The sequence below is a fragment of the Sturnira hondurensis genome, unplaced genomic scaffold, assembly GCF_014824575.4.
Source record: "Sturnira hondurensis isolate 20B ecotype Veracruz unplaced genomic scaffold, ASM1482457v3 Scaffold0022977, whole genome shotgun sequence".
Taxonomy (NCBI): Eukaryota; Metazoa; Chordata; class Mammalia; order Chiroptera; family Phyllostomidae; genus Sturnira; species Sturnira hondurensis.
Genome location: NW_028095608.1, coordinates 2,843,214 through 2,867,359, shown reverse-complemented (window position 1 = coordinate 2,867,359; position 24,146 = coordinate 2,843,214). Strand labels below are relative to the sequence as shown.

General features: G+C 50.4%; 1 protein-coding gene across 1 annotated transcript in view; it reads right to left on the bottom strand.

Moving 5' to 3' along the window:
• Positions 1-24,146, bottom strand: part of RYR2 (ryanodine receptor 2) — a 389,249-nt gene that overhangs the window by 32,524 nt on the left and 332,579 nt on the right. Inside the window, exons 82-90 of the mRNA XM_037037343.1 lie at positions 23,693-23,766; positions 15,985-16,065; positions 14,806-14,894; positions 12,773-12,901; positions 8,895-8,999; positions 6,656-6,737; positions 3,491-4,788; positions 2,729-2,796; positions 799-946 (exon numbers count right to left, since the gene is read on the bottom strand). Coding sequence (XP_036893238.1) covers positions 799-946; positions 2,729-2,796; positions 3,491-4,788; positions 6,656-6,737; positions 8,895-8,999; positions 12,773-12,901; positions 14,806-14,894; positions 15,985-16,065; positions 23,693-23,766 — 2,074 coding nt within the window. The remainder of the gene's footprint in view (positions 1-798; positions 947-2,728; positions 2,797-3,490; positions 4,789-6,655; positions 6,738-8,894; positions 9,000-12,772; positions 12,902-14,805; positions 14,895-15,984; positions 16,066-23,692; positions 23,767-24,146) is intronic.

The following is a 24,146-nucleotide window of genomic DNA, read 5'->3' as shown; positions in this document are numbered from 1 at the left end:
AAAGCCATGTAGAATACAAGGCAGGGCAGAAGTGAGTACACAAAACACAGAGTTTGTTCTTGTATCATTACTTATCAATTATTTACTATCTTGCATACGAACTGCAAACCCACTTTTGCCCCACCCCGTATTTATACATATGCACATACCAATGGCCTTTCACACTAATTTTTATGAATTCCATCTTGAATGAGTGTGAATAGAGATAGAATAGAGAACTACAACTTTTCTCGTTGTTTTCCAAATATAAATGTATTTTATTAACTGGGGAGCATTTCTGAAAATTGTATAGGACACTACAGAAAAACCTATCATCTCCTCTCTTCTTTCATTTTTTTTTTACTTATTCCCATTTAAAGAATAAATTTGAGTAGACCTTCTCATTATCAGTGCAGAGTTGGCTCATTGCATTGATATTTTTATAACTGAACTTTTAATAAAAGGGCGCTATTCCAGAAACCAGAGCAGCCCACTCAGGAACATCAGTCTGCCCACCTGTGCCCTGCGGCCTCATTGTGCTGGACGGTGAGGCAGAGTCCAGGCCACCCTGCAGGGGGCCTGGCAGGGGGCCCAGAAGCGTCCTGGGCCCAGGCTGCGGGCAGTGACCACACCCTGTGGATCCAGGTGACCTGTGTGCAGAGGCCATGGGTGTGGCCACGGGGAGCAGGTCAGTCATACCTGCAGGGCAGACATGGTTCCCTGACTACCCCTCAGTGGGGGAAGGCCCGTGGGTCTCTGCCAAGCCTCAGTCCTCCACCAACAGCGAATCACACCAACACTCATTCCAAAATGGCTTACTAGCAGCTTCTGCTGATACGCTATGATTTTCTTCCAGAACGCAGACTCGGGGGCCTCTGGCTCTCCATATCTGTGTGTGTGGATCGACCGGAGCTTCTGCCTGCCTTTCTCGTCCTTGGCTTTCTCCTCTTTCTCTCCGTCTTCTCCACTGTGGACATACGAATGGACATAAGCCATCCGGGAACAGAAGGAAATACAGGTTTTGTGCCAAAACAGACAAAGAAACAAATATTTAAACCACAGTATCACTTTAAAAACATTCTTTTCCAGTGAAATATAACACTCAGAATTTCAGAATTAGGGGTTGGATTTCTATTATCGTGGCCTCCTGCAGACGAGTAATTCCATGAAGTTCAAATCTAAAGGGCATTTCATAGGCTGGAAGTGCCTTGTATCTTCACATAGCACATTTTCTTCTTTTTTTTTTAAAGATTTTATTTATTTATCTTTGGAGGGGAAGGGAAGGAGAGAGGGAGAGAAATATCAATGTATGGTTGCCTCTCGTGTGTCCTGTGCTGGGAACTGGCCTGCAACCCAGGCATGTGCCCTGACTGGATATTGAACCGTGATACTCTTGTTCGCAGGCTCAATCCACTGAGCTACACCAGCCAGGGCTTGCACATTTCCTTCTGATTGTGCTGCAGAACATTCTACTGAAAAGAGAATAACAAGCAAAACTTCCCACATACCTTATTTTTAAATTATGACTTTAATGGTTAGTCTTTAATGCTGACTAATCCTTAGGACTTAACAGCAAAGACATATGCATTTGGCTGTTTGCATGTATAAAGGTTGTCAGTATACTAATTTTTCAGATAATAATGAAATTAGAAGCACTAAAATTTGATACATAAACCCCTTTAGCTGCAAAATAGCAGTCCTCCCTGAAAGTTATTTATGTCCATGTGTGCTCACACATCCAAACCCACTTATACACCACCCACACACAGCCTGTCCTGTGGGGGCTTTATCTGACAGTGTCTTTAACATTCTGTGACAGGGTGCAGCACACCCTGTCACATGCCTGCACCCTGCAGTGGTCATTTACATGGCCATGGTCACAGCGGGCCCAGCAGTGCTAGCCCATGACAAGGAGCAGTACTGCTGCAGGACATGGACAGAGGGAGCCAAGTGGAGGAGGAAAAAAAAGCACCACACGCAAAAGTGCACAGTCGGGAGGGGCAAGGGCTGCTCACAAGGTCACTGAGGCCCACGTTTGGGGTGTGAGGAAAGAGTTTGCACTGCCCTCCTTCTCTCTCCAGATCCAAGCCAACTATGTCCGAGATTACAAATCGGGTTTCCCCAGTTTTTAAAGCTGTGCATATAAAATTAATTAAATGTGGGGGAAGGTGTCAGTTGCAGCTGGAGCAGCAGCCGCAGCCAGGAGGAATGGACCCCTCTCCCTCACTCCCCTCCAGCTCCCCGGTTCCTCTGGCTGCACTCCCCCCCGCTGTGCCCCCAGCTGCGGGTGGCAGGGATGGTGCTGAGGCCCACACCAGACCTGCTCAGTCGGCACCTCTGGTGGGCCAGGGGATGGGCAGGTTTCTTCAGTGTGGCCCTGGGACCAACTTGGAGGGAAACACTCCCCTAGGACCCTCAGCAACAGCCTTCATAAAGCGTGTCTCCTCTCATCTTTCCTAGCAGCAAGTCACATGCACAGTGAACGATAAACCTGAACAGAGGCCCCAACTGGCCTGCCATCTGTGAGCACCACAGGGCACCACAGGGGCCTGTCTGCTTCAGGACAGACACACAGTCAGATGGGACAGGAGGACGAGGCAGCCTGGCTCCGGGCTGGCAGCACCCGCACTGACTCTCCCAGCACTGGGGTCCTCACACTGAGCCTGCCCCCAGAGACGACAGGTCTCCAATCTGTCCCCACAAGAGAGAATACAAGGGACCAGAGGAAAGTACCGGAAACCACACGTACTCAGCCTTTTCAGGTTCCGATTTGTTTTCTTCCTTTTCTTCCTTGTCCTCCTCTTTCACCTCCTGTTCCTTGAAAGCCGATGGGGAAAAGAAAAGCAGGTTACACGCCACTTTGGGACGCGTTCAGGGAGCCCTCTGTCTAGGTAGCACTAGCACACCCCCTCCCGCCTCCCGCGGCAGGTGATGCGACTCTGTGGACACCTTCCACTCTCCTCTCACTGCGGAGACGTGGCCCTCACCTCACGCACCCTCCAAGGCCAGCCTGAGCCTCACTTCCTAGGTCTCCTCTAGCTGCGCCCGAGCCACACCAACCTTCCACGATCCACGCACGTGGCCTCTCTTGTCTACGGCCTATGACAGTTCACTTAGTAATTTTCTGATTTTGTCGTGTGTGTTTGCTCTGTCTCATAACGCTTTGGGGCTGCCGTTCAAAAGCACTGGACACAGCCTTGGCCTCTCCGAAGCCCCCTGGGTCCCTAGTGTCAGACTCGTGGCAAACACTCAGGAAATGCCTGCGGGTGGGACGCCCACCTCACTTCCCACTGTCATCTGGGGGAGTACCTGCCTTTGCATCTAGCACTCTATGATAATTCAACAATTTGTGGAGAATCTTCAGAGGCTAGCTCTGCTGACCAACCAGATGATTCTCTCTAGAGACTCAGATCTCGTGTTGAATGCACTCTGGCATGAGCCCCAGGTAGGCAAGAGCTGACCACCGGGGCCAACCGGGGTCCAGTGGCGCTGTGGCTCAGAGACACCTTACCTGAAACTTTTCCTGCACCTCGGGAAGGGGCACAGGGTTGCTCATGAGGTCGCTAAGGCCTGCATTCGGGTTGTGAGGGATGAGTTTGTACTGCCCTCCTTCTCTCTTCAGGTCCAAGCCAAATATGTCCGAGAGGAGGTCACTTTCCTCCGCCAGCTCCTTCAGGTCCGTGAGGTCCTCCGAGGGCAGGGCAGCCTCCAGGGGCCTCCTCTCGGCCTCTTCCCCATCGTCCCTCACCTCGTCCTGCGTGGGGTCCGGCATGTTCGCCAGGAGCTCTGCCACTCTCATCTTCTTGGCGCCTTCCACCAGGCTGCCCCCCAAGAGGAGGCTGCCCACCACACGGGAGAAGCCACGGAGGACGCTGGCCACAAAGTGCGCGAGGCTGCTCAGGACTCCCCAGTAGGAGGAGAAGAGCGCCGCAACCATGTCCCTCAGCGTCATCTTCTTCACCTTCTTCATCTGCTTCTTCAGGCTCTTCAGGCTGAGCATGCGCAGGAGGGCCAGGAGGTTGTACCTGAGGGCCAGCAGGGCCGCCTGCACAGTCAGGATGGAGAAGAAGCCCATCCCCGGGCCCTGCTCCTCCGGCCGCTCCTTCTCGCTCTCTTCCTTGCTGGCCGACCTCTCGTTCAGGTCCGACTCTGAGATCTGGGCTGCCAGCTGCATCTCGAATATGGTGTCCTCGCAGAAGTTCACAAAGAGCTCCATCTTCTCCTTCTCGCCGCCCTCGTTGACCACATCAAAGATGAACTGCCTCTTGGACTCCTTGACCTGGGGCTTCTCCCACTGCGTCCGGCTGGACTCGCTGATCTCGAAGTAGACCCTCTCGATGCGCTTGGCACTGCCCATGATCTCAATGCGGCCCAGGAAGGGCTGGAAGTAGTTGAGCACGCTGTCCGCCAGCTCCAGGAAGGTCTGCAGCCGCGTGTCGTTGGGCATGTGCTCCGAGAGGTTGGTCAGAAGGACGGCGACGTTGAAGCTGATGTCCTTCGCAGGTTCGTGGAACCGCTTGACAAATTCCTCGTAGTCCAGGGTCTCATTTTCATCTGTCTCTGCGCAGGACAGAAGGAACTCAGTCTCCGACGGTGTGTAGTGCTTATGGCTTTCCATGGCTTTGTGGAAGTCCCTCTTGGAAATGACCCCCTTGCCATCAGGGTCATATTCCTTAAATGTGTCAGAAGACGTCAAGTCCTTCAGTTTTAAGAACATGTTGAAGAACTTGAGAATCATCTCCACGTTGTTGGAAGACTCCACGAGCATGTCGACCATCTGCTTGCCGATGGTCCCGTTGACAACATTACCTGGTGGCAGAGAGCAGCCCTGGTTCAGAGCGAGCACACCTGGTGAAACCACAGAGAGCAGAGCAGCACCGGGCTATGGGACACCTGAGCTGGCGCCTGTCGGCCCTGCAGTGTGTGGCGTCTCCACGGACTTCATCAGGATGGCAATCACACACACATGCAGACCACATTCACAGAGTCATCAGACGGATACGCCCAGACTGGGAACGAGAGCTGGCTCTCCCCTCCAATTGGCCCAACGCGCTTCATGCTTTAGGGTAAAGAAAATGGGCAAACATGTACATCCTAAGGCCAGAAACTAAAATCCAGTCCCACGTTAATAATAAAAATGAGCATGTACACAGACCTGAGGGCAGAAAAACCACTTGTCACACATGGCATCTGACTGAACGTTCACATGTCTGTAGGGCAGGCGCGTTTATTCGTTCTGATTTTACTGCTGAGGCAACCGAGGCTGAGTGAGGTAAGTTAATGTTCCCAAACGGGCCCCCTGATTGCTGGTCACACGGCCTTTCTGCTGTCAGATGGGAAGCGTCTGCCTGCATTTCTTCACAGCACAGAACTGTCACAGTTGGGAAATGACAGGCTGCCGATACACTGGAGGGAGTCAGGTATCATTTTAAATGACAGGGCCATGGAATGCTTCTTTCCCTTGAACTGAGTGCACAACAGAACACAAAGGGCAACAGGGAAGTCTGCGCAGTGAGAGGTCCGAGTGCCCTGTGGAGCAGGTCCGCCGTGGTCAGAGCCACGCACAGGCAGCATCCAGCCTGGAGCCCACCAGCGGAGCCGCCTGCCCAGAGCTCTCGGCCCCTCTGCCCCGCAGGGCCCTCACGTGATAAAGTGAGGACAATCAGACTCTGACACCTAGTGTCAGGGAGAAATCGATACTTAAGCCAGGAGGTGGCATGTTCTAAGAGGTCCATTTTAAGTTGTCAGGGCTATGGCTATGACTGCCGTTCTAGGTATTGCTCTTACTTGGACTAGCATTTGACTGCAAGTCAGGGAGAAAGACCCTGTGCTGGGGGAGTAAAGTGGGCGCTGCCCACTAGGGTCTGGTGGGAGCACTGCTCTGTGCAGCCGGCCTAGCGCGGCTGCTGCCCTGTTGGAGGGTACACAGGGCAGGGCAGGCCCCAACAGAGAGACCAAAGTGAGGGCATGTCGGGCCACGTCAGCATGAACACCTTTCCAGTCACTGTGGCTGTATTCACAAGACCCCACTGAATCTCCACATCAGTCTCCCATTATTTCCACTTCACAGAGGACATTGAATTTGCATGTGGACTTGTCTGAGGCTTGAACGGCAACTGTGGGAAAGTGGGATGGGAACGCCGATGAGGGGGCCGGGGTCAAGCCCTCAACCACTGCGCTGCCCGCCTTACCCAGAAGAGAAAAGCAATAGTGAAGAAAAAAGGAGAAAAACCGAGAGAGGCCTGAGGAGGGGAGGGTGGGGCTGCCCCCTGCCGGGGGCACACTGAGGACCCTGGGGCTCTTGGCCATCAGCTCAGCTCGCAGCAACCGGAGGCTGGAGTCCGCCCACGTGTCTGTCCTCCCCTGGTGAGAAGCCACACCTTCCCACACCACATTATGGGGCGCGGTCTCTCTAGGGGGGCACGCCAAAAGGAGAAGTGGGGAAGCGCCACAGGTCTCACTCCAGACACGTAAACTGAGATATGCAGCGCTTCTCCTGTTTAAAGACTAACTTGAGAGAAGGCACTAAAGCCCCCTACAGACCCAGGCACCTGTCTCATCTCCGTGTGGAAGCCTCACTCCCTGCAACATGCAGAAACATGGATCCTTAAAGAATAAAGGCCCCATGGACGTGCACAATACAAAGGAATGACTGTGAGAGGGACAGTCACACTACCTTCAAGCATGGACAGCAGCATGACCACCATGTCCTTCTGGAGGTCCATGAGCTCTTTCAACAGCTCGATCTGACTGGAGTCCTGAAAACATTAACACAGTGCGTTGGAGAGAGAACGTGGAAGCCCTGCAGAGTGGCCTCCCCAGGAAGAGCCTGCTCCACTGCAGCGCCCCCTGCAGTGTCACGGACGGAAAGCCAGGTGCAAGCACGCACGCTGCTCATCAAAACCACGCCCCTCAGCACGGAGAGCACCCGCAGTTGGCTCTGACCCCGCCTGCTGATGTGGTCACGTGGACACAGGGCCCAAGAAGGCGGGGTCCAGTGGGGGTGGGGCCAGGGGTGGGGCCAGGGGTGGGGCCAGGGGCGGGGCCTCCACAAGGGCAGGCACAGGCGCCTTTGCACAGTCCACACCTCTGTTACCTGAAAACTCTCTACAGCACTCGTTTTTTCTTCTTTCTAACTTATTATACAAAGATGGTGTATATTTTGTAAACATTAACTTATCTTGGAAAAAACCAAGCATCTAAGTGATACAAGATAAACTTATTTAATGTAAGTCAAACCAAAAATGGACGAGTGTTATCTACACTCACAGCACACAACGTACCTTATTCCTAAGTTTTATTACACTCTCTGATACTTCTCGGTTAAAATTGCCCGGGTTTCTCTGTTTTTACTTTTCACCACCAATACACTATTTTACATGATATACTGCATCTACACACCACCGTGCTTAGATTCAGGGCCTGGAGATGCGAGCGAACTTATGTCCACAATAGAACCCCCTTAGGGTTTGCCACCCAGGAAGTAGAGTTCTCCGTTGCCAGAATAAGATGTTTTCTTTCCAAACAGTTGTGACCTGGACCGAGTCTCCAAACTGGGCGGCAGTGGTGACCTGGCACCAGCTGCTAAGAAAATGCGGAAGTGCGTCACAGTGGAACCTGTCCTATGAGCACACAACTAGGCGGTGACACCATTCTCCCTGACCCAGTGTGAGCCGGGCCTCTGCTCCATGTTGGGCTGAAGAGACAGGGACAAGGGCCACACAGTGCCAACCAGCCAGAGGCCGTGTCCCTGGGGTGACCGAGCCCTGCTCCAAGGGCCTGTCTGGGGAAGCTCGAGACTACCAAAAATCTACATTTGCCCAGCTAACTCCCTCGGTGTCTGTGGGCGGACAGCAGCCTACCTTCAGTGACTGCTGTCTGGGCAGCTCGGCTGGGGGACGGGCCCTGGCTCACTTTGCACTCCCCGATGCTACAGGGTCCCTGATCCCTACCCCCTCACTCTCCCTCTATAAGGCGCAGCCACCACTATACAAATCAAAGTGGAGCTGAGCTCCCTCTGGACTCTCTTCCCTGCTGCAGATGAAGATCTGTGCTGAGCCCTGGCACTTCCCTCCTGCTGCAGGCCGGGCACAGGTGTGAGGGTCTGCACTCAGCACAGGGAAGGGGGCTCAGGGAGGACGGAGTGGACCCACACTCACAGGACAGGTGAGGGCCCATCTTCTGACTTGGAATGTAGCATTTTTCCCTCCACCTGACACCCGGCAGGTACCCAGGCCCTGACAGATACATCAGCGCTCACTGCAAAACTCACCACTGCAAAGAAACTCTTTGCCCAAGACTTAGAGTAACAAGGTTTCTATTCATGTGTCTTAGCTTCAAATGAAATGGACACCACAGTGAGAAAACCATGTTGACATTTTCAACATGCACTCTCAAATTAACATTAAAACATGGTGGACAACCGTATCCTTGTAACTACTTTTTTCTCTTTGACTTTCATGAAGTTAAACTTCTGCCTAGTGGGTGAAAACCAACTATTGAGAACAGCTGCTTGTTTAGAAACTGGAAGAAAACCCAATCCCTTCAACAAGGGACTTGCTGCAGATCTGAAATCCTTCCCCACTGCCCGCAGGGGGTAGGGGCTCCCAGGAGTGGCCACAGAAAAGTGGGGCTATGAAGGGACACAACATGCTCAAGGCAGAGGAACGAACTCCTTTACGTCCCCATATATTCAAGTCTTTAAGATCTTTGGTTCTTAGATTGTGTAACAACTCCCATCTACTCTCAGCTTGCATAAAACTACTTTATTTGTGAAAACATTTTTTAATGTACAATGAAAGATGTGAAGGGAAGTAATCTAAGGAAGGCTGAATTCAAACAAAGGGACGCATGCCCGATCTGCCTGGGACCACTGGCTCATGCTGTCGTGTGGGGTGGTGGGGTGGCTGCCCTACCTGCGACAGCTTCATCTGCATGTGGGCGAACACGTGGAGGAAGCCCACGACGGCGTCCCAGAGCCGGCTGTGGGCCAGGCTCTGCTGGTTGCCGGTGCAGGGGCCCTGCAGGGAAACACAGCGACAGTAAGGGGCAAGTCGGCGTCTCTCACCACATGTCACCTGGGTTCCAGTGTGAGCGAAAGGTGAGCAGAGATGACAGAGAACAGAGGCACACTCTCCTTCAAAAAGCTTAACACAATCAATCCCAAACAGTTCCTCAAGGATTTTCATGTTCTGTTTCTGTATAAGTCATAAAACACTGACAAAAATAGTGAATGATTTCATTTCTGTCTGGCTCTGGGTCCCCTATTTTAGAGCATATCCAGCCACGTCAGTCGGCGTGTGTTTTCTCGTCTGCAAAGAACCTGAGATGCGTGTGGAAGGAGATCGGCACCTCTCGCTGCGGCGAGGCAGCCTGGGCAAAGCACGGCGAGAGGAGTCCTCATCGGTGTGCCCTTCACGGCGCTGCTGCCCTGCCAGCCACGCAGCGTTGGCACCTAAGAAGACTGATCATTAGTGTGGGCGAAAAAGGGTTATGTGATAAAGCTGACACCTTCAGTGTCAGGGAGATCCGATCATAAAGCCCCGACTGGGCAGGTCCCGGCAGGGGTCACGCCCTGGCCTGGGACTTCCTCAGTGTGAGGCTCGTGTCCCCACAGGCCGGCGTCCACTGCTCGCTCTCGGATCTAGGTGAACACACCTCTGCAACGCCAGGAGGGGTCCTCTTTCTCAGACCCCTCTGAGGCTTAGCGACCCTGTAATGCAACCCCTGCCTCTCTTTCTCCCACCTCCACGTACTCTTCCTCAAGTTCCCCCCTTAACTCCAAATGTATAAAAGAACTGCAGATCTTGCTCCTGAGCATGCATCGTCTGTTTGGTGCAAATAAACTCTTAGAAAATTTTTCTACAGGTTTGTATGTTTTTTTGGTCAACATCAATTATTAACTTCACCAGTTATTAGTCATTCACAAGCCCAGAGCCGGAGACAATCCACGTGTCCCTGCTCCACTCTCCAGGCCTCCACCGCAGCCCGAGGCCACGGGCTGTGGAGGCTGTGCTGCCGCAGGCCGAAGATCTGCACGCAGACAATGTCTAGTTTTACTCCCCAGGGAAAAGGATGTAACCTCAAAGTTTTGTGAACACATCCACATCAACTGGAAAAACAAGTAACAGGGATCTTGTTTTTTCTAAAGCAGCTCCTCATTTCCCATTTATTCATCCCTTTATACAAGCAACTCACAGGAAGTCTGCACCGGAGACCGCACTCAGACACCAGATTGCTCTCAGGAGGGTGACTGGAAAAGGGGACAGAACTGCAGACACTGACGTGGGAACCTATCCCGTCTCAGCTCCTGCTGAGGCCTGTGGCTCAGGACAATGTGCTGTGACCAGCAGCTGAGTGGGTCTTCCACCCCGAGGCTAAGAACAGGCTGAGGCTGAGAGGGGCGCAGGTAGGGAGAGTCCTCGGGCAGGCCTGACTCGCCACCCCTGCCCAGTTGGGGCGCGAGCTGCTGCTCCAGACACAGACCAGGGAGAGAGGAGGCTGCAGGAGAGCAAACTCAAGTTGGGTGTCCAAGGTCTGGTATGGGATTATGTGGAAGTCAGAGTGTGACAAAAAAAAAGATCATTCTTTTATGGGCTACTCAGGAGGGGGCCCCCCTGCCCAAACATTGCCCCTGGAGACTGTCCAAAAGAGTGACGTGATTCCAAGGTGGACAGACTGCCAGATGCAGTCTGTGGAATGGTTTGAAACTGGGCAGGAAAACAGGCATTTCCAGGCCCTGGACGCAACCGGGGGCAGGTGCCTGCAGGAAGACACCTCCTCCCACAGGCACCTCCCCAGGGGGCCTAGGGCTGACCCTGGGGAGGGTTGGGGGAGGGCAGAGCATGCCTCCGCCCCCCAGGCCTGTCTACTGGAGGGCGTGAGGTTGGCCGGAGGGTGAGGGCGGGCTCTACGGTGGACAAGAGCGAAGTGATGGTGACACTGCACTGCCACTGCAGTGAGACTCCGCTGGTGACAAAGCGGCCAGGGGAATTTGTCCAGCTGCGAGTGGCCAGTGCACAAGCTCCACTGGGAAACTGGTTAAGCCGCGGCCCACATGGCAGTCGGGAGGGCGAGTGCTGGGAAGGAGTCAGGCCGCGTGGGCCTCGAGGGCAGCACGTTCACCCGTCCGGTGGACCTGGCCTGGTGCCTTCACAGTGATGGCAGCCCTATCAGGCTGTGGGGAGGCTCTGGCGCCACAGCCATGGACCTCTGGGGTTTCCCTGGCAACCGAGTCCAGGCCAGTGCCAGGTCACTGAACGCAGCACAGCGACCTGGTGTGTTCTGGCTCCACAAATGCCCGTCCGTGGTGGGGGGAGCTGCAGGGGTGGTGTATGGGGGCTCTTTGTGACCTCTCTGTATGGCTAAAATTGCTCCAAAATAAATTTTTATTAAAGTATGTACTTCATAAGTGATTAATTTATATAACACACACAAACAAGGAAGAGTCAGTTAAAAATAAGCAAGCCACGCCCCTGTCATCCCTGGCATGTTCATACAGACAAGTTAAAATAAAGAACTTTGCACACAGTGAAAGATTAAGGATGCTTGTAGTTTTATATAAATTCAGGAGTCTGACTTACGTTAGGAATTAAGAGAGCCCAGGCTTAGCTGAACAGGCGTAGAAGTTTCGTTTATCACCTAGAAACCATTTTCCTAACAGTTTCTGTAAAATCCCCTGGCTAATGCCTTCGGCTGATCATAGTAAATCAGAAGAGTTGACACTGAACATGAATAACATCTTTCCAGACACACCCGAGAACACTGAGGCTATAACGCAAGCCGGGGAGATAAGGCAATGGGAACAGGAGCGAACTGAAACGGATTTAAAACCTGCCTCGATGTGATCGGAAGTAAAGTTTGAGAACTATCCTCTGCAGCTCTTCCACTGTGAGACGCTGGACCTGGGTCCCCTCTCCGCCCAGGAGAGGACAGAACAAGTGCGACGCCTCCAGGGCAGAAGCAGAGCCCCCTGGCCCCCACGGAGGCCCTCCTGCACGCGGTCCCCTGCAGCCCGGGACCTACGCTGACTCCGGGGACACAGCTGCTGTGTTTCCATAACTCTCCTCAACAGGATCGTGCTCGTCTAAGGCAGCAAACCACAAGCCCCCGCCCCATCTATGCATATGGCCTCCCCAGCCTGGCAGCTCGCCAATGCGGAGCACAGCCGTCCATGCAGACGGATGGAAGGCGGAAGGACAGAAGGCAGACTGGCCTTCTGGGACACAGCAGAGTTTTGCTGGTTGAAAAAAACCCCAAATTTTATAAAATCATTTCAAAATCTGCAGGTTAAGACAAAGTTAGCCTAAAGAGAAGATAAAACAAACCAGTGTTTAAAATGGAGTTTTAGCTGTCTCCTCATGACTGTATGATCACACACACACTGAAGTGCGGTTGGTAACTACTCATCTCTTTGTCATGAAGTGTCCCTGAAACCCCCTCCTCACTTTTCCTGGAATGTCGTGGAGAACGCCTGCCCACCCTCGATACTCCCTGAGAGCTTAACATGCACCGGGCCCTGGAGAGCCAGCGCCCACGCGGCAGTGCCCTCCGCCGAGGAGCGAGTGGGGCCCCAGCTGCCGAAGGGCAAAGTAGGGTCCTTCCGTGTAAACGCACATCTCGACCCGATCTGTCAATCAGCCTCATCTGGCTAAGCACCTGCAGGCGAGGGCCTTCAGTGATGGGACGAAGGCCAGGACACACGTGTGGGACCTTGCATTGTTCCGTGAAATTCCAGGCTAGCAGTGGACTCTTTCTTTCTTTGCTCAAAGAGCAGTGATGCATAAACGTTTACCTGAATGTACTCCGTGAGTGTGTTGAAGACTTGTTTTGCTACTTGAATGGCCTTGGAGAAGTTCCGCTGCCCTTGCTCGTCAATGACATCTTTCCCGGAGTAGTACCAATAGAAATCACTGATGGATTCCTGCGGAAGAGAGGCGGCGGGGTAAGGCTTGTTCTAAAGCTATTGCGGGCCTGTCCAGTTTGGGAGTCTCTCCTAGGAAATCGTTTCACATGAGATTTGGAAGTGAGTAGAAATACCTGCAAAGTAAATACCATTCCTAGCACTTTTCCTAAGAAGGAACATGGCAGGGTGCTCCCCTAGATAAAAGTAACTACTGGCGAGCAGCAGCAGAAGTCTTAGCTTTACGGCCTTCTGTCTCTGATGATGTGAACTTCACAAACACAAGGATGCATAAGATTAATGCACATTTACCCCTTGATCAGTTAGGTGTTTACTGTGTCAGCACAGAAACTAGGCCAATCGCGGCATGGTGTCTTGGGTTACAGACACCTGGCCTCCTGTTTCTCCAGCAAAGCTGCTAACATTTCCCTGGTGAGAACAATGATGTCCCCGCCTCTGTGACTGCCCCTGGGAACCCTGGCTGGACAGTTGGTAAATACTGACAACTCTGAGCAAACATCTAAATAAGATCAGTCTCTCCAGACAGGGAGTTCTCAACAATCGCTTGCATTCTGAAGGAATTTCAGTCAGCAAAACAAATAACACAGTGTAGCCTCGTGCGCAAACTACTTTGGGGCTTTGAGACAGAATGTAAAAAAAAGTCACACACATTTTCAGCAACTCTTCTTAATGTGCACATACGCTTCAAAAATAGGTGTTTTCCCCCGCTAAGTAAAAAAAGTGTCTGGTTTTACACACTCAGAAATTTAGGGAAAAAAACAAAGTCTGTGCAGTTTGCCCAAGCATGATCCCGGCTCCGCTGCAACGCACAGGCCTTCCTTGTTCAGGGACCTCCGCCTGCAGACGCGGCGGAACAGACATGTGAAAAATCACTATGACAGCAGAGGCTTCTAAACTGATTGAGTGTTAAGCTGAGTTTTGAATTAATTCAAATACTGGGACAGATGGAGAGACCTAGTGCGGAGTTACGGAATTTGAGTATACGAGCAGTTGGAAGCCTTTCTTTCCCACTCCTGGGAGTGTTCTGAATGGTCTTCCCCCATTCACCTATCACCTGCGGGAAAAGCACAGTGTGTAAGTGCTTTACAAAAGGAAAACAAAATTCAAAGTGCCCTCAAGCTAAAACATGTAGGGAAAAAATCTGAACTTAGAGAAAGAAAACAACGAGCGAAGTAGAGCCCAGATCAGGGACAGAGAGACAGAGGCGGTGCCTTCTCCCAAAGGCTGACCAAAGGCGAAACCCCTGGCCAGTCACGAACCGAAACGCATCATGACCCGCCAGCCTGACATATGAACCCGCCATGTCATTCAGCCAAGCAGCGCTTCCTCTTGCCGCTGGTGTGGGTGGCAGGGTACCTGAACCCTCAGCAGGTAGTCCACGGTGGAGATAATGATGTTGACAGTGGTGTTGTTGCCGGTCTGGGTCCTCAGATAGTTCTGAAAATCTACACAAGACCAAAGGACACCATTAAAGCTCATTCCAAAGTTTAAAACAGCTGATTTGAATAACTACAGGCAAATGATGTCTCCAGCAAACCTGTTGTGGCTAAGAACAGTTTTACTATGAAATATTCACACNTCTTCCCCCATTCACCTATCACCTGCGGGAAAAGCACAGTGTATAAGTGCTTTACAAAAGGAAAACAAAATTCAAAGTGCCCTCAAGCTAAAACATGTAGGGAAAAAAATCTGAACTTAGAGAAAGAAAACAACGAGCGAAGTAGAGCCCAGATCAGGGACAGAGAGACAGAGGCGGTGCCTTCTCCCAAAGGCTGACCAAAGGCGAAACCCCTGGCCAGTCACGAACCGAAACGCATCATGACCCGCCAGCCTGACATATGAACCCGCCATGTCATTCAGCCAAGCAGCGCTTCCTCTTGCCGCTGGTGTGGGTGGCAGGGTACCTGAACCCTCAGCAGGTAGTCCACGGTGGAGATAATGATGTTGACAGTGGTGTTGTTGCCAGTCTGGGTCCTCAGATAGTTCTGAAAATCTACACAAGACCAAAGGACACCATTAAAGCTCATTCCAAAGTTTAAAACGGCTAATTTGAATAACTACAGGCAAATGATGTCTCCAGCAAACCTGTTGTGGCTAAGAACAGTTTTACTATGAAATAGTTCACACTGCCCATAAAAAACTGAGTGAACCCCCCCATAAGCCTATCTGGGCGCTCCACAGAACAGAGACGCCCAATTCTGTCCGGGAGGCAGCCAGCGTGATTGCCAAGTCCTTGCTCTAGGGCCCCAGGCAAGGGGCTGGGGAAGGGTCCCACCTTTTAGAGACAGTGATTACATTACTTGGTAGCCCTTTCTCTTTTTTAAAATTATTCTTTTACTTTTTAAAATTGCCGTTCAATTATAGTTGTCCCCATTTCCTCCCCATTACTCTCTCCTGCCCTACGTGCCCCTCCACCTCCCACATTCAGTCCTTCCCCCTCCCCTCCCATTGCCTTTGTCCCTGGGTCCTTTATACACATTCCTTGACTTGGTCCTTCCCATTCTTTCTCCTATTATCCCCCTCTCCCCTCCCCTCTGTCACTGTCAGTTTGTTCTTTATTTCCATGTCTCTGGTCCTGTTTGGCTTGCTTGTTTCTTTTGTTGATTAGGTTCCCCTTATAGGTGAGATCATATGGTATGTCTTTTCTTCCTTAGGACTGTGCTCAGTGAGGGGGAGACGGAAGAAAAACCCCCACCTTGCTCCTGTCCACTGGACACAGCAGCGGGGCAGAGCTGGGTGTGTCAACAGTGGGTGGAAACATTACAGTCCGGGATGCCATGGGCACCTTCCCCAGGTACAGAGAAGGGGCACAAAGGAGCAAAGCTACATATTTCTCCATATCTCTCTCACCTGCTGCCTGTCTCCTCCAACCTAGGAGCAACTCATGAGAACTAGTGAAGTGGCTACAAAGATCTCTGAAGGAGCAACGCAGTGTGTGACGTGTCGCAGGGCCAGTGCCCGCCCACAACCCGATGGTCAGGGCCTGGCTGCGGGCTGCGGGCTGCGGAACTGGCAGCCTCTGTCATTACTGGCTTCCAATACGGATTCCTGGGAACCACCACCCTGCCTCAGGTCTCACACACCTGAGTTGTGTCCCTCGCACAGCAGTTGCAGGAAGCGGAAGAGGTCACAGGTGAACTCGTCATCCTGAAGAACCTTCTCTCCTGCAGAGAAGTCCAGATGTTATCAACTGCCTGAGCAAGTGTGCCCGCCCACCATCCCCACCTGCCCCACACTTGCATGTGGGTCTAGCACGGGTTCTAAAGGGAAGCAGTCACGGGTCCTTGCCCCTCCTCTATCTGAAGCCCATACGGCCATGCGCTTGGCAGATAGATGCACATTTTCTTTGTCAGAAAAGAACATTTGAATAGATTTCTCTCTGTCAAAAGTAGCAGCATGGGTTTGGCAACATTTTAGAAATGACCTGAAGATTTAAGCTTTTTTGTTTCTTTTTTTTATTGATGTGTACAGAAATGATTTCTGCACCTAGCATAAATGTGAAAGTTAAAACTGCGCACTCTGCGTCATTAAAAACTAAGTGTATCAGCTGGGCAAGGATGACGCCACAGAAAAGGCTCAGGTAGTCTACCTAATACTCCAACTTAATGTATCTTTGTCACAAGCTACTCTGAAAGCAAGAACATAAGAAACAAACACACAAAAACCATCACCACACGAATGCAAGTTGATTTTAAAACCAAAAAGTGTCAGTGAAAAGATGCTCAACATATGAGTGTATGCTCTGGAATCTAAATTAGTTTAGAAAGCAAAATGACAAAAAAAATGTTGTTTGGCAAGTGAATGAATGCACTTATGCACTGAAAAATAATAGCCAGCCCTGGGCCTGGGTGCTTTGGGTCAGAAAGAATGCGATGTGATGGTCACGTGTGCACTGGAACGGGAGTGGGGATGGGAGGAATGACGGTGCCGATGGACTTACCAGTCTGCAGTCTGTGACTTTCAAAGTGACAGGCTTCACACAATGGAAGGGTAAGGAGGCAAAACCATTTTGAAAACTAATATAAACATTTAAAAAAGTACATGATATATCACTGTACTGGTGCCCCCGTGAGCCTGTAAGACACGATCTTTGGTGACCAGATTAAAGCCACCCGGTGCACAAATCGGCCCCACGGAAAGTTCGTGAGCTAAATGCACGTTGTTCTCGTTACTTGGCTGATGAGCCCATTCCTCGGTGTTTAGTTCTTGACACTACAGGAAAGGGAAGACATTCTGGGCCGATAAACTGCACTGCTCATTGATAATACTATCATTTCATGAGCTATTTCAATCAGAAGAGTCTTTAAAATGATCCTTAAAATATTAGCTGTTGGCTACATAGAGTTATTGATGCTTGTGAGCACATCTAAAGTGCTTTCCCCCCAGAAAATCAAATCAGTAAATCACATACATACTCTCAGTGTTCACACATTCAATGTGGAATGAGTGACCCTCGACAGAAAGTGCCCAGAAGAGTCGACATGGAAATAAATACCACGTAGTCTACCAGTGGACCTGGAAATGCCCACACTGCACACTGGTTCACAGCGTAAGGTCTGGCCGCTGCCGGCAGGCACGGTGTCTTCTCAGCCGTGCACACACGCCAAACCGGTAACCTCACCCATGCGAGGGCATGCTGCACACAGCAGAGCGATGGAGGGCAGGAGGCTGAGACCTCCGCCCCCCAGCGAACCAGGTACAAAGGGGCACAATGCACACATTTGCATCTGGTTAAAATGCTGCCACGGCCCATGCTGCAGCGGGGAGGGCAGCCGGACGGGGCTGACGGCTTTATGTCTGCAGGAGGCACAGGAGAACAGTTCACATGGTGACAGGGGCAATAGAAAGGGCACCGGACAGTGGACACTGAGGTTAATGACAAGTAATGAGATGGAGTGACCTGGAGTTGGAAGTGCTCTTACCTTTGTACAATGGGATTTGCGATGGCTGCATGGTGCCTGACATAACCCCTGTGAAGGGTTTTCCTTTGCCTTTGTCTAGTTACAGGGGCTTAGAATTTCTAATTCCGTAACAAAGGGGGAGTTACTGCAACGTCACTGCTGATGACAAGTTGGCTCTCTGTGCCCCAGTTTTCTCTTCTATTAAGTGAGGACAATGTGTATGGTCACCTCACTGGCTCTTTGTCGCCCACATGACCATTTTCACATGTGTGGGAAGCTCAGTATTAGGAGCAGTGGCAGAAACACAACAGAAAGGAATGGCCTACCTAGGTGATGTGTAGTTACTTGAACCTACTTAGTGCGTGTGTTTGAATTTTCAGAAAGCCATCTTCATTTTACTGGACCATGATACTCAAAAATATAAATTTTCACTTTGAAATAATGTTAGGTAGACTTTATTTATTCAAGCAGCCACTAAATACTAATTCTTACTTTAGAGATCTAACAAAGTTAATATTCTTGAAGACCAGTGTCCTACTCACAATTGGTTTACCCCATTAAAGTATTTACTTAGAGTAGCCATGGTCACAGATCAAAGTTTGTGGCCTTACATCCAGAGACAAAGCTTGGTTTAATTGTTCTTAACTGTTAAAAATTAATTGTCAGTAGTCATTAATAAAATAAACGGAGTAAGGAAAAAGACTACCTAGTGTGCATACAAAGCAGAATCAGGGCAAACAGAGCTGAGAGGAGGGAGCTCCCACGGCCACAGCCCTGCCCACGGCCAGGTCCACGGTGACATCCACGGTGACGTCCACAGTGCTGCAGAGCTGGGAGGGTGGTCACATCAGGGCCCCTCACGGCTGTGGGGGTGATTCTCATCGCTCATCTGTAGAGGGCTGAACTATCTACTTTGTGTCACGCAACACTGCAGAATTAGGGCCAGCAGGATTTTTAAATAGAGACATGGGTTGTTGGTGGGAGGCTGCAAGGGGCCCCGATCCCCAGCAGCATCTGGGCAGTGACTGTGGTGTGCTAGGCATCGTGCTGAGTACGTTTCCTCATCGCTTCATCTCAGGTGCACAGCGATCCGTGGGATGTGCATCCCACTCACTAAACCACAGTTCAGTGAATGCCTGAGAAACTCAGGAGCTCGACTAATGACCTCCAGCTGTTAGCTAAAGGTCAAGGGTTTGAACCCAGCGAACTTGAACAAACACTCATCAAGTGTCCTTGAGCACCTTGTGAGGTCCTGGGGATTACAGACTAACGGACATGACCTCAAGAGTCCACAGTCTCATGAGGGAGACAAGCGATGACAGATCACGTCAGTATTACAAGGCCTTTCAGATCCCACTAGGCCACGGCCTCCAAACTTCGTGAAGAATCCTGAGTAACAAGCACGGTCTTTGGCCGGCAACCTTTGACCACACACCAGACACTACTTAGCGAGTGAGCTCCTGCTTGTTTTCATCCGTTTTAGAAGCCCAGGAATAGGTTTGCTAGAAGCGTGGCTTTGGAAAAGCTGCTTCACCATTTGAGCCTTTATTTCATCCCATAGGGCTTAGCAGTCCTGACCTCCTCACTCAGGGGGCTGCCGGGGGAGTCGAATTGGTTCCCAAAGCAAAACGGCTTTGAAATGTGCAAAGCACAACAGGAATAAATGTAAAGTTCAAAAAAACTGTATTTCTAAATACAGGACTTCCAGGCTGTGGGTATGATACACAATCTGTAAGTTCTATTGAGAGCAGATATACAAATGAAGGCAACAACCTGACACCAGAGCACGCAGTGAATCCCTTGTTCAAATCCCGAAACGGTGAAAACAAAAGTGGCTACCGCGGTGTGAAACAAACGAGGTGTGCCCCACGGCTGCGAGGAAGTGCACAGCAGCTGTGGAGCGAACACCCCTTTGCCTCCCAATGTGATCTGCGGATGTTTCCCCGTAACCTTCTCTTGCTGCCTCTCCGCACTCGTGACTCTAACTGCAGCCCCGGCTGTCCTCCCTCCATCCCACACACCGACGTCCTGACCGAGCTGCAGCCTTCAGACTCCACGCCTGCCTCATACCAGGCTGCCCCCCACAGCGGGGACCAATCAGGCCGCACTGCCCGGGGGGCCTCGACCAGCAACAGGAAAGTCCGCTCTGGAGAACTCCCTGCGGCCTGTCAGTCAGGATAACCTTGGCCGCCACGGCCCTGAGGAAGCCACCCTGGTCCCTCCTGCTGCAGGGGCCTCGCTGAGAAATGGGAAACAGTCTGCAGGGTGAGTGCATCCCACTAGACGCCTGCTTTGGACACTGGATGCTAGAATTTAATTCCAGGTCCATCCTCACATGATCACACGATCGCAGCTCCCCTCGGACCAGGAGGTCGGAGAGGAGAAAGGCGGCACACTCAGGCTCGCCACGATGTATCGCAGGGACGAGGCTAAATGGCTCTGAGGAAAAACAAGTTAAAAATCCAAAGAGGGGATGAAATTTAAACATCCATACAGGTTTTGTTTTGGGGGTTTTGCTTTGAATGCCATTATATGTTGAAAGAGAACACATATGATTAAAACACAAACAGAGAAGACAACGTGGATCACATCGCAAGTCTCCAAATCTATGGAGCACACTTGCTGAAAAAAATATGAGTGGGTTTGTTCGCTGTTTCTGGTGTTTTAAACACAAGTGGGATGTCCAGGCTTCTGTAGAAATGGGGAATTTAGTTAAGGAGGGGTGGGTACCCAGGGCCGACATGACAGTGACAGCCGTGGGAAGGGACAGACACCGACAGTCTGAAAGCTTCACGTACAGGCCTGCAAGAAGCAGAAGTTTCCTCATGGAGTCTCAGCACCGAGGAGGACACCACTTTCACCACAGAAAGTTCAACGGTGGTTCTAAGACGTCCACAGTCATCGCAACAACTGGCAACCAGCTGGGGTCTTTGAAGGGAGCAACCAACAGGTAGTGGGACAGAAAGTGCCACCCGGACAGTACGCTGGGCGGCGGATGGGCAAGGGCCGTGGCTCATGGGCCTGGGAGTTAAAGCGTGTGAAGCAGGATGCCTGCACTTTTGCCCTCGGTTGGCAGGTCACGGGACAAGCCACGGGACTTGCGTGCCTCAGTCTCCTTCCTCATCAGCAAAGTGGACATCGCCTGCTGGAGGGCTGTGGGGGGACCGGGGCGTTTATGTGTTTAAGTTTGGGCCCTTCTATCATTATCTGGGAGACACGGCCTCGGAAAGCCAGGTCAGACAAGAGGCTTCAGCTCCGGGAGTCCACGTTCTCAGTGCCTCAAACCCAGAAGCAATGCTGTCAGCGCCAGGCTTTGACTCCCCAGGGTTTTCTGCACGTAATTCCAAAGGAAAGATCGATTTCCCTTCTCCTAGGAGGCTACAGATGTTCCTTAACCTCTGTAGAGTCTTAAAAGAATGGCCACGTGACGCATTTTTAAAGTACGCCAAAAGCAGAGTCACTTCAGCTAGTCTCAGTGTGAAAAAAGGTGTCACCTCTTCCCTTCATTATTTCCACTGCACATTTGGTCTTTTAGAGGCTGTTTGAAAGCCCAGTGCCATCTTTGCCACTCTCTGACTTTGGAGAGTCAATATTCCTACTATCCTAGTGTTCTCTGAATTCAGTCTCAAGGCTAAAAATTAGTTTTTATGTGAAGAAGGTTTTTAACAAAGGACTAGAGAAAACCTGTCACTCTCAGTGTGTGGAAGGGAACCGGCAGGGTCCCTGGGCAGCAGCGGGGTCCGGCCCAGCCCACCCACGTGCCCACTGATTTCCGGTGCTCCCACAGGCCAGCCATAAAGCCAGTATGTCCCAGACAGGAACACCACAGGGGGGCGCTGCACACACCCAGGTGCATTCAGTTCCACATCAGTCACAAACACTGGGTCTACCAGCATTTTTTAAATTAAAGAAACAGAACATAACACATCCAAAAACAAAAAATGTAAATGCTTCTTGCCTCTCCATGTCTAATATTTTAATAACTGAGTATCCTCATAGAAAAAAGAAAAAGAAAGAGAACCTTGGTACATACGTTAAAAAAATAACAGGATGCATAATAGTAGATATTAAATAATGTACTTGTTGAAATGGTCTATGAAAGGAAAGATGCACAGACTGTTACTTGCAAGACTATACACAAATCTAGCAAGAAATCAAGGAGCAAAGAAATGAAAGCCAGCTCGTCTTTAATAGTTACCATGCTCATGAGTGATGGCTGAGGAAGGACAGTGCATTTACAGCAGTTGAAAGAAAAGGAAATGGGGGGAAAGAAAAGTTGAGATGTTGGTTTGGTTTTGCTGTTTGTAAGGCAATACAATAGAAAACGTTTTAATCGATCTGGGTGGTTATTTTGGGGTGTGTGTTGAAACAGGACAGACAATGCAAAGTGACCCCACAGGGAGAGATGTAGAAATTCTCACGTCAGAGTGGTCACTCCCACCCAGTTTCTGACTGAGGGTCACAAATGCTACTCCAATCCAGTCTGGCTGACAACAAACAGGACACCCAGGAAAGCAACCTGGGCCACCACCAGTCCCTCGTGGGAGCTGACAGGGACAGTGCTGAGGGTGACGCCTGAGACTGTGTTCCAGCCTACAGAACACAAAGTAGTAACTTTGAGAAAAACTGAAAGATTTCTAATTCCAAAATGAGGAATTCAGACTTTGCACAGAGAATTCATTTTTAGGCACTTTACACTGAAAAGTGCCCCAAATTTGGGTGAGACAAGCAGGCCCACAGGCCAGTGATTGTGACCACTGACACAAACACAAAGAGGTTTTTCCTTGGTATTGAGAAAACCGAAGCACGTTGCTGCTGGTGATTTTTCTTCAAGGAAGAGAACACAGTTAAGTTTCAGTATGACTGTCACTTGGTGTGAACCTGCACATTCAAGTGCCAGGCAGAAAATGAAGTCACACTGGAGCCACAGAGTACCAGCAGCAGCATGAAAATATGTCTAAATGATAATTTTCTAAATATAGCAAGAAATATGCACTCATACTTTTTTCTATTGTGAGAACAAAAACACACGGAAATGGAGAGATTGGTTAATTCTATATTCCTTCAGAAGGCAGGCAGACTACAAATGCAGATGAGAAGAAATTTATTTTTTGCAACAAGACTAATTTTACGGAAGACTCGGTGCTCCTAACCTAATACACTGACAAGGTAACTCCAAACCTGCCCAGAGACAGATAAACACATGGGGCCTCCCTGAAACTAATTTAAAGTAAAACACAAAAGAATAAAAATGAATCAAAACAAAAATATTGATTTTTCTTAATAAATATTAAAATGAATATGCAACAATAGGTCTTTTTGCCTTAACTGTACTGTGCGCTAACTTTTCTAGTTTATATACGTATCTAGTTTTAGAGAGAAAAACTCTTAAGAATATGTGAATCATTTTTGTGCACGGGTGAATTATCTGAACAAATATAACTCTTTAATGTCTTTCAGCAGAGAGTCTAGACCTGCAAAGATGGCTGGATCCGTGAGCTAGAGAACCACCGTGCTAGAAATGGGATGGGGGGCAGGGGGCTAGGGGGGCCGGAAAGCCCCTTTGCCGGTGCCCCATTCTCTCACCAGGATCATCTATGAGCTTCCTCATTTTGTGAATAATTCTCTAATAAGGGTCTTTTTCGACCATGCAACCAGGGGTCAGGCCACGACAGGAGACGAGGAACAGTAAGGAGAGGATGACCTCATGTAAGGCTGAGTTTGGGTTTGACCTATGAGTGCCCAATTAGGGGTTTTTAAATGAGTCACATGAGCATTCTGTCCATTTAAAGAAAACTTGCATCCTTCTGTTCTGACAAGGTGATGGCTAGCTGACCCACGTCAGGAAAGCAGGGGCACAGGTGGCCCTTTTGATTTAAGTAATCAATACCTGATCCTTCCTCGGTCACCATTCCAAGTCCTTCAGCTTTGTTCTGCCGCTCAAATGCATTCAGGTCAAGGACACTGCAACAACAGGAAGAGACACACTCAGCAGCGCCACACCAAATCTTCTTTCCTCACAAGAGCCAATGTCTGAAAACTGCATCTCTCAAAATGTGAGCCAAACGTGAACCAACATACATGGGAAACGCACCGCGGTCCAATGCCTACCATCCATGTCTCCTGGTGGTGGACTGGCCTCTCGCCAGGCCAAGGCTGAAATGACCCTCGGAAGGGTAAGCGCAAGGCACCGGTGGGTCTCAACTCGGGAGTGTGTCAGAGAGGCGGCAGACACACTTAAATGTAATTATAGCGACCATGTTTTTCCAGGTGGGACAGCTTATCACATTAAGTGGATGTCAGGTACCTTCATCAAATGCCTGAATAATTTTAAATGTTGTAAA